General features: G+C 53.5%; 3 protein-coding genes across 4 annotated transcripts; all 3 read right to left on the bottom strand.

Moving 5' to 3' along the window:
- Positions 1-5: 5 nt before the first annotated feature.
- NEIL1 (nei like DNA glycosylase 1) lies at positions 6-3,858 on the bottom strand. 2 transcript variants are annotated; one of them, XM_064722393.1, is made up of 9 exons: positions 3,300-3,858; positions 3,084-3,203; positions 2,516-2,594; positions 1,930-2,029; positions 1,676-1,800; positions 1,191-1,218; positions 815-888; positions 488-701; positions 6-338 (listed from the first exon to the last, which is right to left on the bottom strand). In XM_064722393.1, the coding sequence occupies exons 1-9, from the start codon at positions 3,824-3,826 to the stop codon at positions 319-321; spliced, it is 1,287 nt and encodes a 428-aa protein (XP_064578463.1). In that variant the 5' UTR covers positions 3,827-3,858; the 3' UTR covers positions 6-318. The 2 variants fall into 2 exon arrangements, with proteins under 2 accessions (XP_064578463.1, XP_064578464.1); XM_064722394.1 differs by lacking the exons at positions 6-338; positions 1,191-1,218 and having other exon boundaries at positions 564-701.
- A 94-nt stretch (positions 3,859-3,952) lies between these two features.
- On the bottom strand, positions 3,953-5,894 carry COMMD4 (COMM domain containing 4). Its single transcript, XM_064722395.1, has 8 exons — positions 5,617-5,894; positions 5,466-5,537; positions 5,314-5,379; positions 5,044-5,083; positions 4,806-4,925; positions 4,550-4,630; positions 4,294-4,470; positions 3,953-4,149 (listed from the first exon to the last, which is right to left on the bottom strand). Exons 1-8 carry the CDS (start codon positions 5,617-5,619, stop codon positions 4,109-4,111), a joined length of 600 nt encoding a protein of 199 aa, XP_064578465.1. The 5' UTR covers positions 5,620-5,894; the 3' UTR covers positions 3,953-4,108.
- A 1,894-nt stretch (positions 5,895-7,788) lies between these two features.
- Positions 7,789-10,419, bottom strand: LOC135452420 (mRNA export factor GLE1-like). Its single transcript, XM_064722453.1, has 2 exons — positions 10,177-10,419; positions 7,789-9,711 (listed from the first exon to the last, which is right to left on the bottom strand). The coding sequence occupies exons 1-2, from the start codon at positions 10,417-10,419 to the stop codon at positions 7,789-7,791; spliced, it is 2,166 nt and encodes a 721-aa protein (XP_064578523.1).
- Positions 10,420-15,505: the final 5,086 nt, after the last annotated feature.

Genomic DNA, 15,505 nt, shown 5'->3' with positions numbered 1-15,505 from the left:
CTACACAAAATACTTTATTAGTCAGCTAAAAACAGTGATTTGGTCAGCAGCCAGAAAGGGAGGAGGGAGAGGGAAGAGTCAGAGTCCAGTACAACATGTGGACCTGACCCTTTTTCCCCTGAAATGCCTGTGGACAGCAGGAAAAAGCCCCATCACCAGGCTCAGCTTCTCTCTCCCACACTGGCAGGATGGCACAGCAGCAAATAAGTGTGAGCACAGGTAGGGAGCAGCTCCATTTCCACTAGCACTAACCCTGGTCCGTGGCCAGGCCCTGCCTCAGCTCCTCTTGGCCCCTCAGGAGGTGGCAGCAGGTGACACTCACACGGCAGGGGCTGCACCTGGAGAACAAAGAGGGAAATGAGGAGTCAGAGGGCAAAAGGGGTATCCAGCTCTGCCGCATGGGCTCCTCTCCTTGCCCTCTGTCTCCTTGCCACCAGGGAGCTCTCCCAGAGCCCCCAGGGGTGCACAAAGGCACTGCCAGGCTCACCTGTGCCCCTGCGAGCGGATGCGCGGCGGCTTCTCCTGACACTCTGAGGCACCTCAGGCGAGGCTGGGGCAGCACTCGCTGTCCTCCTCCCACGGGCACGTCCCTTCCTTGGCCTGCCAGCCTGCTCCTCCTGCTCTTCCTTCACTTCCTTCTCCTCCTGCTTTGGGGGTTTCGCTGCAGCCCTGCGGCGCTGCTTCGGGGCACGGGGGGTGACCTGGGTGGGTGTCAGAGCTGGAGATGACCAAGGTGGGGAACTCTGTGTGGGATCATCACCATGGACAGGGCAGGGGCGGCAGGACAGCCAGACACAGCCACACAGCTGCTCACCTTGGGGCTCGGTGCCTCGGGCTCTGCCTTCAGCTCTGGGCTCTTCCTGCGGGGCGCCTTGCGGGGTCTCTGCCCTGCACCAGAGATGAGGGGTGAGGAGAGGGTGAGGCAGAGCCTGGAACAGCACCCCACGTGCAGGGATGCTGCTCTGAGTGAGGATGAAAAACCAGCTGCCCCCAGGCAGGTTTGGATGCTGGTAAGAAGCCTTGGGGACAAATGGCTTCTGTCCCCTGGTGCCAATGGCTGTCACAGGAGTGTCAGCACCCCAGAGAGAATGGCTTTGCTCCAGCCTGTGTCCCTGTGCTGCACAGCAAGAACAGGCTTTCCTAGGAGCCCTCCTGGAGCGGGTCCCACAGGAAGGGGAGAGGAAACTCACCTTTGGGAGCCATGGGGCCAGGCTCTCCCTGTAAGGAAGGGACAGAGCATTGGCTGGGGTGCAGTCATTCTGCAGGCAGCAGCAGCAGAATCACTGCCCCTTCTCCATCCTCCAGCCACTGCAGTGACAGGGAAACAGCCACATTTCCCTGGGAAGACAGGGGAGTTGGGCTTGCTCTGCCTGCCCTTTGCCTTGGGGACTCTGCCATTATTCCCTGTACCTGCAAGGCCCCAAGCACAGGGCCCAGGAGGGAAGAACAGGGCTGCCAGAGCACCCAAACACCCCCTCTTCCCTCCATCTGCTGCAGATTGCCCACCATCCATTAGCTGGCTGCCCACCACAAAGGAGGTCCTTGTCACCCCCCATGCCCAGGAGCTGGATGGAGAGGGGGACCCCCAGGCACACAGAGCAATGGGAGTCTCAGCAAGCAGAAAACAGGCCAGTGTCCCCTTGGAGGAGTGGTTTGGGGGCTCCCAGGCTCCTACCTGGAACCATATGGTCCTGCCACTGCGGTCCCGCAGGGAGCTCATGCCGGGCACCAAGTAACACTGCAGCCAGTTCTTAAAGTTGGAGTAATTATCCGGGTGCTCGGGGTCCAGGAGCTGCTTCTCTGGGAGGGGAGACAGGGAAAGGACAGAATCAGAGCAGAAGCTGTGATCACCACGTCAGGGTAGCCCCCCAAACCTCCTGACGCTGAGCATGCCAAGCCCTGCCCTCCCTGCCAGCCCCGTCCCCTCACCTGCCATGATCACCTCCATGGGCACGCTGTGGCACAGCTCCAGCAGATCTGGGTTCTCCTGCCTCAGCTTCACCTTCTTGCTCAGCGTCAGGGAAGGATCCTGCAGGCATGGAGAAGGGCACAGAAGTCACCTGCCAGCTGCCTCTGCTTCCTCAGCTTCTCTCCTCCCATCCTCTTCCCCATCTCTTGCTCTCCAGAGGATGAGCTCTCCACACACAATAGCCCTGAGCTCATCACACAGTAGCCTTCCAGCTTAGCTACAAAGCCATGAAAGAGGGCTAACACACAAAAACACCAGCAGCAGGTCGTGTAGTGTAGTTTTCAGGCTTAAAATAGCCACTTCCTCTCCCCTGAGGCCACAAGATCAGCCTTGGGCTTTACTGCAGCCTTCCCCTCGGGGATTTTAAGCTTACAAGGTGTTTGTTTCCCTCACTTCTTCCTCTCCACCCACCCCAAAACCACTTATAGACTTCCTTAGGGCAGGAAGCTCATCATGAAGGGCCACAGGCAACCAAACCCCTGCCTTTGGCATCTGTCTGGAAACCTGCTGCTTTCTGAGCCTGTGAAAGCACCTGGTGCTCCCCACCTTCTTCCTCCTCTCTTGCTCCTGCTCCTTCAGGGCCTCCAGCACGGTCCGAGCTTTTTCAAAGGGAGGGATCTTCAACCTGAGAGAGTTACACAAAGAAGGTCCTTGTCACCCTTTTTCTTCAACAAAAGAAAAACATGTAAGCAACAGTAGTAGAAGCTGCTGTTGTCCATAACAATCTATTATTTTGAGGCACACGTTTTCATGATAGGTTTCAACGTCTACTTGGTATATTTCATTTCAATTCCGCATTTTAGGAAAAATGCATTCCCTCAACTCCCACCCACTTCCTGTACCCCTCTACTGCAGTTCCCTGGTTCTTTGCCCTGATGGCTCTTTCTAACTCTAGCTACATTTAATTCCTACACTCAGCAGTGGGAAACTTAGTCCTTCTCTCACAACTACAGCATGACATAGAGTTGAGGCATGTTTTAATTAAAAAACAAGACTGGTAAACAAATTTTCATAAGGAGCAGATTGTCTAATAGAACTTACACGGTTTCTATGAATTAGGCTATAAACCCCAAAACTACATAAAACTATGTAGTGGGTGCTCAACCCACCTTACCTGTACAGGATCTCAGCACGCAGGTAATTCCCAATTCCATTGAAATACTTCTGGTTTAAGAGCACCTCACAGATGGGCTTGTCAAAAGCCCTGTCCTCCAGGTTCTTCAGCACATTCTCCCTGCAAGCGAGCACGGGCCATCAAGAAGAGTCACCCGGACATGTCTGTGCAGGGAAAGCGGGCAGACCCGAGCAGGGGCATTCCTGGGGCGCTCACCTGAACGCCTGGTACTCGGACACCACGCAGGGCCCGCGCTCCGGCTGCCAGGCGTCCCCCAGGCGCCAGGACCCGAAGCGCCGCGGGTCCACGAAGCAGAGGGCGCGGGGAGGGCTCTCCCGGGTCAGGAAGCGCAGGTGGGCATGGCGGGGCAGCTCGGCGGCGGGGCACAGCCGGAACGAGCCCGACATGCCGAAGCGGAACACCAGGTCCTGCGCGGGGGGACCGGCGGCGGGGTCCAGCGCGCTCAGCGTCAGCCGCAGCTCCTTGCCCCGGGCTGTGGCCGAGATGCCGTAGGCCTCGCTGCGGAAGGGCACCTCGGGGCCGCGCCCCACGGCCGAGCGCTCCACGCCGCCCGCGAACACCAGCGCCCCGCAGGCCCCGTTGATGAAGCGCCCGGCCAGGTGCAGCTCCGGGCACTCGGGCATGGTGGCGGCCGCACGGCACGGCCCGAGTCCACCGCCACTGCCACCGCCGTGGCACGGCCCGCCCCCATTGGCTGCGCGGGGCGCGGGGAGCGCTCCCATTGGCTGAGGCGCGGGCGCTGCGCGCTCCCATTGGCCCCGCGCTGATCCCGGAGGTCGGTGCCCTGCCGGGGCGGTCCCGCCGCGGGTGGAGGTTGCACAACACGGGGCGACACAGCGGGACACGGCTCAGCTTTGTCACCGAGACTTTATTGGAGCTGCCCCGAAGAGCCTCGGGAGCTCGGAGGGAAGGGAAACGCCCTGCTCCGCAGCCAGGAGCACCAATCTGGACTCCCAGCTCAGTGTTGCAGCCTCCCGCCGTGGCTGGGCTCCTTTCCTGGCTCCTCAGAGAAGGGTGTTCATCAGCGCCTGGGCCTGCTTCAGCTCTGCAGAGAGATGTGGAGATGTAGGGGAGCTACTGGTACTGCAGCATCCCTTCCAGCATCCCATTCCCAGCGTGCCTCCCACAGCAATTCCCCCCTCAGAATCCCCCACGGAGGTCCCCACTGCCACCCCTCGTGGTGCCTCACCTGCCAGCAGCACCCAGAACTTGTTGGCCGAGAGCGTCACAGGGACAGCCGTCATCTTCTCACACTCTCTGTCGCGCACGTTGAAGGTGAGGTGCACCACGGGCTCATTGACCTCCTGCAGCTCGCTGGAGCTCAGGGTATAATCCACCCGCCAGCGCACCGAGCCCAGCTGGCTCACTAGGGTGGGCAGTGGCAAGGTGTCAGCACCTCGGCTCTCTCCAGCAGGGTGACCCCAAACCCCCAGCACCCCACTCACATCGCAGGCTGCAGGCCCTGAGCCTGTCCTGGAGGGGGCTCTGCTTCTCCTCATAGGAACGGCACAACCCGCTGGCATGCTCTGCTCGTCAGGGGACACAAGGGAAAAACCCCTCTGCTCACACCAGACCTGCAGCTGCCAAACCCCCCAAAGGACCCCAGGGACCGACAGCACACAAGGGAGGTGATGGGGACAGCACAGCAGCCAGCCTGCCCTCCATCGTGGTGGGAACTGCCACCCTCAGGGTTTTCCCTACCTTTGGGCAGTCCCAGCTGCTGCAGCTCGCTTGACAGAGACTCACTGTCTACATTGTGCTTGGCTGCACTGGAGAGGATGAAGCCGAGGACAGCAATGGTTGCCTTCACATCCCCTGACTCTGCAGACAGGAGGGAGGGCGAGCTCTGTCACCTTGGGAAGGCATCCCCAGATCCATTGCTGCCCATCCCTGCAGCATGGCTCCTTCGGGGGATCCTGGTAAGGACAGCAGTGCTCACCTAACTTTGCATCTGAGGTCAGCTTCAGGATCTTGTCATACTGTGAGAGAGCAGAGCATCATGGTGAGCACCAGCTAACATACTACCAGTGTTAACACTGACAATTCTTACCTGAACAATACTAATAACACTTACTATGCATATTAGTACTACTAGTAGAGGCCAGTAGCGTTCTTAACGCTGAGGCTTGCATGAAGAACAAGAGATTAATTAACGTTGCTGATTATGCCATTGTAGCGCTGGCCTTCCCTGCGGCAGCCCCACACTTACCTCGATGGGCTCCCCCAGCAGGTCCCGCAGCACCTGGGCGCAGATCAGCTTCAGCTTCACCGAGGACTGCGGGGAGAAAGGAGAGTGAGCAGCGGGCCCGCAGCAGGCGGGGCGCGGGCAGGGGACACGGGGGGACACGGGTGACACTTAACTATTTTGGCCAGGGTGCTGATCTCGGCCAGCACCCAGTCGGGGCAGTCCAGGTCCCCGCAGAAGCGGAAGCGCTGCGGGAGAACAGGCGGTCAGAGCCGGCAGCGGGCTCCGCACGCCCTCCCCGCTCCCCGCCGCCCAACCCCTCCCCACCATGTCGCCGCCGCTCCCCGGTCCGCGCCGCTACGGCAGAGCCGCCTTTCCGACCCGGAACCACTCCCGGGCCGCTGCCCGCTACGCCGCTCCCCGCCGGGGCGCTCCGGTAGGGGCTCAGCAGGGCCTTTTGGCCGGGACCCGGCAGGAGAGCGGCCGGAGGAGGGGACGGGGCTCCCGGAGCGGCACCCGAGGCGCCCCCGGCCCGTCCAGCAGCGCGGGCTCCGCCCCACCGGCACCTCTCGCTCCCACGGGCCGCGCCTCACAGCGCCCCGCCCGCCAATCCCGGCTGGGTCCAATCACAGCTGTCAATCCCGGGCCGCCTTTCTCCACGCTGTCCAATCACAGCCGCCCATTCAGTCCGGTTGCGGTCCCGCCCAGCCCAGCCCGCGCAGGCGCAGTCCCGCCCAGCCCGGCCCCTCAGACGGCCCTGAGGGGAGCGGAGGCGCCGCCTCAGCCCCCCGCTCGCGTTCGCACCTGAGGCCGCAGAGCCGGAGAGGAAATGTGGCGTTCGGAGCCGGGGCTGAAGCTTTACCGGGGCCTCGACCTGAAATAAAGATCGTGTTGTGGTGCACAAGCAGCTGCCCCTGGCCGCAGGGGACCCCAGACAATCCCTTTGAACCGAGAATGCACCCATGTCACTGGCCAGTGAGCTGGGGCAGTTATGATCTTTATCCACTCATGTCTGTAAGGGCAGGACATTCAAAGCCCCTATGAAAGGGGGTGCACTTCAATAGATGTTGGCTGTTCGTGCATGAACCTCGGTGTGTGTTTGTCACATTCCTGTCTCCACCATCAGTGACAGTCCCCTGTTTACACTTAAATCCAACCTATCACTGGGGACTTGTTTACTTCTCTCTTCTAACAAGCTAGGCTGGCTGAGTCGGTGTCTGTTAGGCCAAATTTCCTGTGCAGCTCTAGGCCAGCTGTAGCTGTCACTGCTCCCCCTTTCTGTTCTAAAACATGCAGGGTGTTCTCTGTCATCCCTCTGCAAGGGCCCTTTGCAAACAGGATAACAGGACAGAGTGGTGACACAAATGATTCTGCCCAACTCAACAAACCCAGGATCTCTCAGCCAGGGATGTATCCCTTGTACCAATGAAGTTGTAACATTAATTCCCAGGAGCTGTCAGGTAGGATCACCAAAAATACAAGCTTTCAAATTGGTATGCCATAGGCATGGGAGGTTACAAACTTATAACTTGACTCTATGAACTGGAAACATTTTAACTTTAGAACTATGAGAATATAACATGGAAAACAACTTGTCAGCTTCAGGTTTTGACTCAAATATATAAAATACTCAAGACCTCATATTATAAAATCTTTGCGTCGTTTGAATAGGTAAAATCCTTAAACAAACTGTCGTTTCAGAAGGTCTCAAATCTCCATGTAAGAGGTGTAGAAGTTGTTAAAATCACTGGTCATGATATCTGCTGAGGGACCATCAGGAGGGTGCTGTCTCTGGTCCCCAGCAGGATGTAGGGCAGGGCAGACACACCTGGCTGGTGTCCATCCTGTTCTGGTGTCTGTGGAAATGCACCCACACCCACATCCCCATGGACCTTCCCTCCTGTTTGTGAGAATGTCTTTTGTCATTGCTTTAGGTGATTGGGCATCACTTGATGACTGTAATGATAGCAAATGGGTTAAGATAACTGGGTTTTGGGATTGTTCTGGTCCTCTTAAGTGATTCAGTGTGTAAACAGCTTTTGCTACTCTGCTCTGTGGGTGTTTTCTTCCATTAGATGAACTGCACAATGGAACTTGGCATTGCACTGTGCAGCTTTTCAGTCCAAGAGTACTTAATCTCTGGAGCCATCAGGATAATGGATTAAAAGCATTTTCTACATGATTAAATGTCGTAGCAGGCAGAGGTGGTAGAGTGCTGTGACCTTCCCAGAGAAGCATCTTTAAAAACACCTCACCATGACTAGGGAGGTTGTTGCTTAAGGGTTGTCCCTCCAAGGGAGTATGGTAAGCTTCTCCTCAGACAGTTTACCAGCCTCCACAATTAAACATGTGAAGGAAAAGTCTTGAAGTTTCAGTAACTTACTATACAAAATAACTATACAAAAACTTATAAAGATCTAATGCAAAGATTAGCTTCTAAATGTAAAAAAATAAATCTTCTTAAATTAAACATGAAGGGGAAAGGAAATACAGACTGATTTATGTTCTCCAAAAGGAAGGTGTCAGAATGCCCTTTGGTAATGGAATTTCCTCTGCCTGTAGACATTTCTGCACAAAAGTCTTCAAACGTGACAAACAGCCCATCTGGCCCGAGCTGGTCACAGCTTCAATTCTTGGGATATAGGATTTCTGGATGAAGAGCATTATTTTCCAGAACTGAATCCCATACTGCCTCATCAGAGCATTGCCACACACCTCCAGGAAATCCAGAAGCAGCACAGCTGTCACATCTGCCAGAGGCTCCAGATTCAACATCTGCGCAAGCCAGCGCCATCCATAGCTCAGACCGTGAGGATGAGCCCCTTGTCTGCTTCCATACGGCCAGCGGAGCTGAATGATGGCAGCGTAGAGACGAATCATTCCTGACATCCTTTTAAGAAAATGATCTGGTTCCTCCACTTTGGAATCATGGACTTCATATCCAAGCATCCTCTGATACTCTTCCATAGAAGTCCCTTCTTTCCGAGCAGGGTAAAATGGCACAGAATATGGGCACTTTTTGTGCAGATGAGCTAAAAAGATGTCTCCAACTCGAGGGTGTAGTTCCCAGATTCCTGAGAGCACCGCAGCAATTGGGAAAGCTGAATCGTGGTGAAAAGATACTTCTCCTTCCCCATGTCTCACAAACTTCTCTGCAAGTTTGTAACAAACAAACTCCAGCCCCTGTGGATGCTGAGTCACCCACACCGTTTGGCCTTCAGTCTGAACAGGCTTCCCAGACAGCAGGTTATTGATCTTATCAAACACCTCTCTCAGCTGAGAGCCTGATACGCTAGAGATCTGGCTCACAGGGATTGTAGCTGCTTTCTGCAGATTTGTCTTTATCTTCTTCACCTCAGTGTTACCTTTGCAGTTTCCAATATCGCTGAAAGCAGCAACACATTGCTCAGCAGCATCCTGAAGCTGCCAGTACCACTGCATGATGCTTCCTTCTGTTTCAACTTGAAGTCCTTCCTTCTGCTGCTTTCCCCACGCCTGCTGTGCAGGGACAGAAGTCTGCCACATCATCTGCTCTCTTTCCTCTAACTCTTTCTGGTTTTGTTTCTCTTCCTCTTCATATTTCCTCCTTTTTCCTTCTTGAGCTGCAGTGATTTCCTGCTGCATGCTGGATATCGCCCCTCTCATCTCCTGCAGGGCTTGTTCAGAGCTGTCCACATCTGCTGGATCCGGGAGCCCCCTCTTGCTCGCGGTGCGGATGAGCCCTGACACCCGTGCACAGATCTGGTTGACAAGATCACTGCACACAGCCAGATCCATTCCGGGCAAATCTTTGTGCCTGGAGCTGGGATCAATCTGCTGGTTCAGCTGCACCAGTTCCTCCTGGATGGAATAAAGGCGGTGCAGTCTCTCCTGACCCTCTTTCCTGCGCAGAAGCTCCAGCTCTTCCTGGTGTTGCCTCTGCTGCTCTGCCTCACGCAATTTTAGGTTCAATATCTTTGCTCTACATTGGTGTTCTTCCTTCAACTTCTCTTGCTGCCTCTGAGCCTCCTTTGAGCTCTTCTCCATTACTTCTTGCAACTCTTGGAATTCCTGATGCCGCTTCAGCTCCCTCAGTTCATCAAAGTGCTTCAGCTGCTCACTGGCCTGGGCATAGGCTGCCCTCACCATCTGCTCCAGTTCCTCCTGCCGCTGTCTCAGCCTCTCCCTTGCTTTCAGCCTGTGCATCTCTTCATACATCCGAATGCAGTCTTCGACTTTTGCACCTTTAGATGACAGAACTGCTGAAGCAACTTCTTGATTTATTTCCAGGAGACTAAGATGATCGTTTCCCTTTTGTCCAATAGGATTGGGCAGAGCTGTTGGTAATGTGGCAATGGTGACGATATTTTGTGGCTCTGTTGAGGGATGATGGCTCTGGTTCTCTCTTGTATCCTTTGCTGGTAGACAATCCAAAGCAATCTTCTGCTCCAATGGTGGCAGTGCAGTCACAGCAGTGACTGCTGAGGGATTCCCTGATCTGCTGTTTTTTCCAGGGATTTCTGGTGATGTATTTCCCAGGCCTGTCCCTGAGTTGCAGCGGTGGTTGGACTCACCCCATGGCAGTTGGGCAGAAGGTGCAGTCTCAGAGCTGGACCAATGGGCTCTGGGAGGAGGCAGTACTGGCGTGTGTGCTGTATCCGGGCACGTGGGTGTCCCTGGTGCATGCTGCTGGAATGACTGCACAGGCATAACTGGAACAGCTCTAAGGTGCTTTGTCTTTGCGAGAGCCACACACCCCTGCAGCGCAGCAGCAGAGCCAGCACAGCTAGGCTTGGTCACAGAGTGCTCATTTGCCATTGTGGCACAGCCAGGCTTGATGGCAGGCAGCCCTCTGCAGCAGCCATGTGCTCTACAGCAGCCAGTTGTCCTGTGGTGGCCCAGCATTGCCTGGCAGCAGGCAGAGGAGGCTCCACAGCAGTTTGCTGTTTCATAGTGGGCAGTCGTGGTCTCGGTGGTCTTGGCTGAAGCAGCAGGACACAGAGAAGAGGCAGGACCCAGGGTGGCTGCAGGACACCTGTGTAACTCAGCCTGGGAGTGCAGGCTGTCTCCACTGCTTTGTTCAGTGTCGGTGCGCTCTACCAGCATCTCCTCCCTGTGCGGGCTGGCCCCACGGCTCTGTGCCATGGCCATGGTGGGATGATTGGCTGGCACATTGTCCCCACCCTGGGCAGTGGCACAGCCCCAGGCAGCCACAGGGCACTCTGCAGACAGGTCACCCCCTCCCAGGGAGGCTCCACGGCTCCATGCTGGGGATGTTCTGCCTGTTCTCCTCCCCTGCTCTCCCAGAGCCATCCCCTGCAGCAGCCTCATGTCTCGCTCGCTCTCTAACTGTTTGATCAGGTCCAGGATGAGCCTCCAGGGTTTGACAACATTGATGGCAGTTTCATCAGCTGTGGCAGCTGCTGCAAGTATGTATCTGCCAGCCCAATCCCATGTGTTTAAGTCCAAGGCTGCCTCTTCGGACACGTCCAGTCCGTGGCTCCCACACCACTTTAGTAAGGCCAGTAAAGCCTGTTTATCATGTTTAATCCCTCTTCTTGTTAAAAAAAGAGTCCATACCTGGAGTGTAGGGTCTTCTGGCACTGATGCCCACGCTCCCATTTATCCCAGTGGTGTCTGTAAATCACAAAGGTGTTTGGATCCACGTGGCTTTCCCTGCTGTTCCTTGCCACACTCTCCACTTCAGGCAGAGCACTCCGCTGCCCGCAGGGTTCTCTGCCTGCCTGCAGCTTCCTCTGCTGCCCACCGCACTGTCTTGGCTTGGAAGACTGCTGTCTGCTTCCAGAAGGCAAGATCCTGCAGAAGAGGGGAGTTTTCCTCTGAAGATCTACTGGTGAAGTAGAAGGGTCTGGTCTTCCTCTGGGAATCCAGTGGAAAAGGCTGCCTGTGATGTTTGAAGTCCCAGATTATATCCTGGAAGCAATGCTTGGCTCCTCCCCCTGGGTGGAGCATCTCACAATGGGAAGATGGAATTTTATCAGTCAGGCAGTGACACTCAAATGGCCCATTAACAGAAGATATCTCCAGGAGGGAGGATGGGTCATGGAAGAGATAAAGAACACTGCCCCACCTGGTTTTATCAGATGTAATAGAATACATCTGGTTACATCTTGCATTGCAATCTAAGACAAGGTCCCTTCTGCCCGTGGCTTTCTCTACTGCCCACAGCTCTCTGGTGTCCTTCAGCTGCCAGCAGCTCTTTCCACTGCCTGCAGCTTCTCACAGCCCACTCAGGTGCCTGGCAGCAATCTCCACTGCCCTGTCTCTCTGCAACACTGCAGCAGCTTCTTGTCCTCACACAGGGCACCAAATGTTGCTTGGGTGCTGGAGACAGGAATGCTACAGGCACACACAGTGCTCATGCAGCAAGAGCCAAGGATTATTGTCTGAATGGTCTTTTTATAGGGGTTTCAAATCCCTCGTTCATATAAACATGGTTGGCTAAAGATCTTACCTCAGTGCAGCTCACTAGCTGAGGATAGGAGAGCATCCATGATTTAAAACAATTGACTCAGGTCCCCCATTTAAACTAAAGTCCAGCCTATCATTAGTACACTTGGGGACTTGTTTAATCCTATCTTCTAATGAGCTGGGCTAGTCGAGTTGGTGTCTGATAGGCCAAATTATCTGTGTAGCTTTAGACCAGCTATAGCAGTCACACCCCTGTACGCAGGGAGGAGGAACAGCAGCCCAGCCCCTCAGGACAGCCCCCATGGGGGACCAGGACAAGGAGATGCCTGCAAGGTCACGGATCCAGCCAAGGAGCTCATCTGCACTTCTCCATCAGGTCTGGAAGGGCTGGAGGACCTGAGGGACACCAAGGCTTTGTCATCCTCCCCACCAATGCCTGTGATCCACAACGTCTTCAGCCTGGCACCTTACCAGGAGTACCTGGAGAAGGCCAAGGGCACAGACCCCATCCTGTTCTGCAGGAAGCACCTGTGGGAGCGCTCCTCACCCCAAAGCACGGCTGGCAGCCAGGAGCCTGCTGCCCTCAGAGACGTCTCGCTGGTGCCCAGCCCGAGGTCGGGCAGTGATGCCGTGCAGAGCCAAGGGGAAAGCTGTTACAGGAGCGTCCCTAAAAAGCCAAAGCCTGTGCCCCAAGAGCTGGAGTCTCAGGAGGGCAGCCCTGACAGGGTGGGCAGCAAGGAGTTACCACCCCCTAAGGACATGGTGCTGGACCTTAGCTTCAAGAAGAGACTGGTGGAAGCTGGGGACACAGAGAGACCCCCTGGCTGTGTGGAGGGGCCACTGGAGCGAGAGGATAAGGAGGAGAAAGAAGCTGCAGGAGGGAAGGTGGGGTTGGGAGAGGGGGCGCAGCCCCGGGTGCCTGAGGCAGACTCAGGGGACAGGAGCAGCTTCCAGAGCTCAGCCAACTTCATGCTGGTGTGCAGTGTTTAGCGTTTGGTTTTTATTGCTTTTCCCCTCCTCCTTTGGCCGTTTAGAACCACCGTGTTGCTTGGCTTCTTCCAGAAACCTGTCCAAACCAAATGGATCCTCCTCAAATTGCATTGGTCCATCTCTGCTCCTGCCACTGCTGTTACAATCCAAGTTGGAAAACCCTTTGTCAGGAACAAACCTGCTGGTCTTTATTCGAGCCTCTAGATCATCCCCATATATGTCCTTATCCATATTTTTACTTGGCCTGTAGATGTTTTGGGCCATATCCTTGCCACTTCAAAGGCTTCTCTTGTCTTCTTTGTTATCTCTCTAACTGCGTTCTCATCTGGTCTTTGCAGTTCAGGATGATCCACATTCATGACCTCTTTTGGCACAAGATCTGTGTACTTGCTGTAAATAACCTTGTCCTTTGACTGTCCTTGTCGAGCAATTGCATCGTATTTTATTCTTCCTTCTGCATCCACCTGAAGAGCCAAAGCATTGGAAATTTTCTTCTTTTGGCCCATATCCAATGGATATTGGGCCACATGAATTTCTGGGAGGGCACCCCCATCTCCAAAATCCTCTAGGGCCTGTGGTATCCATCCTTTCCGGTAACCATAGGGGGGAAGTTCCCTTTGTGAGGAGATCAGAGCAGTCTGCCTGGATCCCTGAGCTCCTGCTTTTTCTTCTAGTTCTAGCTGATTCTGGGACAGCTGGGTTGGAGCTGGCAAAAAACTAGTGAGTGCCATCTTGACCACGTACGCCGTCCTCTCTGCCCCACGCCCAGCCTGAGGATCTCTGCTTCTCCCAAGATCATTAGCAGCAATTAAAGTTCTTAACTAAGTCCTATAACCTTGAATTTTATCTGCAGTAGTTCTTTAGAGTTTAGAAATTATTAAGTCACAAAAAAAAAATTCTGCTCAAGCAGACAAAGTCAGAATACAACCCAACACGCTGTGGGTCAGGGTGGTGGCACAGTCCCATTAAATGGTGGCTGCAGCCCTCCTGCAGTGCCAGCTGTGGTTCTGTGTAAGCAGGGATCCTGCAGAATCAGGGAATTTTCCTCTGAAGGTCCACTGGTGAAGCAGAAGGGTCTGGTCTTCCTCTGGGAATCCAGTGGAAAAGGCTGCTGTGGTGTTTGAAGTCCCAGATTGTATCCAGGTAGGAATGCTTGGCTCCTCCCCTGGGCAGAGCATCTCACCATGGGATGATGGAATTTTATCAGTTGGGCAGTGGTAATGGCTTATTAACGGAAGATATCTCCCTGGTTGGGCAGTGATAATGGCTCATTAACAGAAGATATCTCCCTGGTGGGAGGATGGGTCATGGAAGAGATAAAGAACACTGCCCCACCTGGTTTTAACAGATGGTAATAGAATACATCTGGTTACACCTTGCATTGCAATCTAAGACAGTTAAATATTTTCTACATTGTAAGATATATAGTTGTTTTCTTTTAAGAGGTAAGACAAATCCAACTAAAACAGCTGTGATGGAACACAGATAAACACCTGTTTGTGGATAAAAAACATACAGGGTGTTCACCTTTGATTTTGTCTAAGATTCTACTGCTCGTTACAATCTTTGTTCCAATTGCTGTTTTGTCTTCCAGAGATAACACAGTAAGAGTCAGTGATGATTTTATATTATGGCTGTTATTGATTGTAAGCTGTTTTAGCGTTTTTCTTTGTTTTATTTTCCTGTCATAGGTACATGACTGTTTAGAAAGGCATTATCTCAACTTCCTGAGAGGGTTATCACTGATATATTGATTACACAATGTGAATTTACCAATTTAATAAGTATTTATAGCCAGCTTCTTCTATGCTTTAACATCTCTTTGTGTAATTATCTAAAACACACATGTGGTTTCAGGATCCTTCTTTGTTCTCTAGCTGTTTATGCATCTCTTAGATCAGGTTAGCTCTCTGGCTGGTCCCTGCACTGGCTCTATGGTTTGACCCAATGCTGTCTCATAATTTTAAGCATTTTTCAGAGTTCCAAGAAAAGACATCTGAGCTTTGTTGAAAGCCTCCTCTGTAATAATAACTGGGAAAAACCACAAGACTAGCAGTTCAGAAGTATTCCAGCAGTTTGCTGTGTTTTGAAGCATCTCTGTCCTGAAGGAAATTTCAGAGTGATGCCAGAACTAGGTGGTTTGATGAGTCTTTAACCCCAAGGCCTTTACTCATAACTGCTATTTTTAGGAGCCTTGTTTTAAACTGTGTTTAGGGAATTCCCTCCCAATTGGAGCCTGGGTGGTGGCATGGCTTGGGTCTACTTGGATGGAGAATTTGCCAATAAACCCAGATGTTTTCTGCATCAAAACTACATTCAAGTCACTTTAACTTGGCAATTTGACCCTTGATATGTTACAGCTGAACCTATTTCTAGAGTGAGCTTGGGAATTATTATCCAGAAATAATTATCCAATCCCTCACTAAGTTGAGGTTTGTCAGCTGTTTGCAGATTCTGGGATGATGGTTCACTATTCCAGAGATTCCTAATTACCCAATTTCACATGCTCATGGATCTCTGAGAATTTGTGCCATCCCTGTCTCCAACCAATGACCTCACATACCACTTCTTCTCTTTGATTTGCTTCCCCATAAAGTCATGTTTTAGGTTCAGGAGAGATGAGCTACTCAACTGATGCCCTGGTGACAGGGAGAGGTGGCATTTAAAGGTCACCTGCTGCCACAAACCCCATGGCTTCCCTGGTTTTAAACACAGCAGCCCTCCAAAATGACCTTGGGTTTGCTCCTAGGGACCAGAGAACCCCTCTCCACTCCTCAAATCATCAGGCAATCCCCCAAATTATCCAACAGAGCCA

The sequence above is a fragment of the Zonotrichia leucophrys genome, chromosome 10 (assembly GCF_028769735.1).
Source record: "Zonotrichia leucophrys gambelii isolate GWCS_2022_RI chromosome 10, RI_Zleu_2.0, whole genome shotgun sequence".
Taxonomy (NCBI): domain Eukaryota; kingdom Metazoa; phylum Chordata; class Aves; order Passeriformes; family Passerellidae; genus Zonotrichia; species Zonotrichia leucophrys.
The sequence above is the reverse complement of the archived record's forward strand: the minus strand, read 5'-3'. Positions and strand labels throughout refer to the sequence as shown.

Bases quoted from the DNA above. Each gene is read 5' to 3' on its own strand.
- NEIL1 (XM_064722393.1), bottom strand. From the start codon at position 3,826: ATGGGAGCGCTCCCCGCGCCCCGCGCAGCCAATGGGGGCGGGCCGTGC. The intron at 2,030-2,515 runs GTGGGGAGCACC...CCATGCCTGCAG, and splicing joins AGCAAGAGAGGAGGAAGAAG to GATCCTTCCCTGACGCTGAG. The intron at 339-487 runs GTGAGCCTGGCA...TTTGTTCTCCAG, and splicing joins ATCCGCTCGCAGGGGCACAG to GTGCAGCCCCTGCCGTGTGA.
- COMMD4 (XM_064722395.1), bottom strand. The intron at 5,084-5,313 runs GTAAGTGTGGGG...GCTCTCTCACAG, and splicing joins TGCTGGGGGAGCCCATCGAG to TATGACAAGATCCTGAAGCT. The intron at 4,150-4,293 runs GTGAGGCACCAC...ATCTCTCTGCAG, and splicing joins GTTCTGGGTGCTGCTGGCAG to AGCTGAAGCAGGCCCAGGCG.
- LOC135452420 (XM_064722453.1), bottom strand. From the start codon at position 10,419: ATGGCCATGGCACAGAGCCGTGGGGCCAGCCCGCACAGGGAGGAGATG. The intron at 9,712-10,176 runs GCAATGCTGGGC...CCATTGGAGCAG, and splicing joins CCTCCTCTGCCTGCTGCCAG to AAGATTGCTTTGGATTGTCT.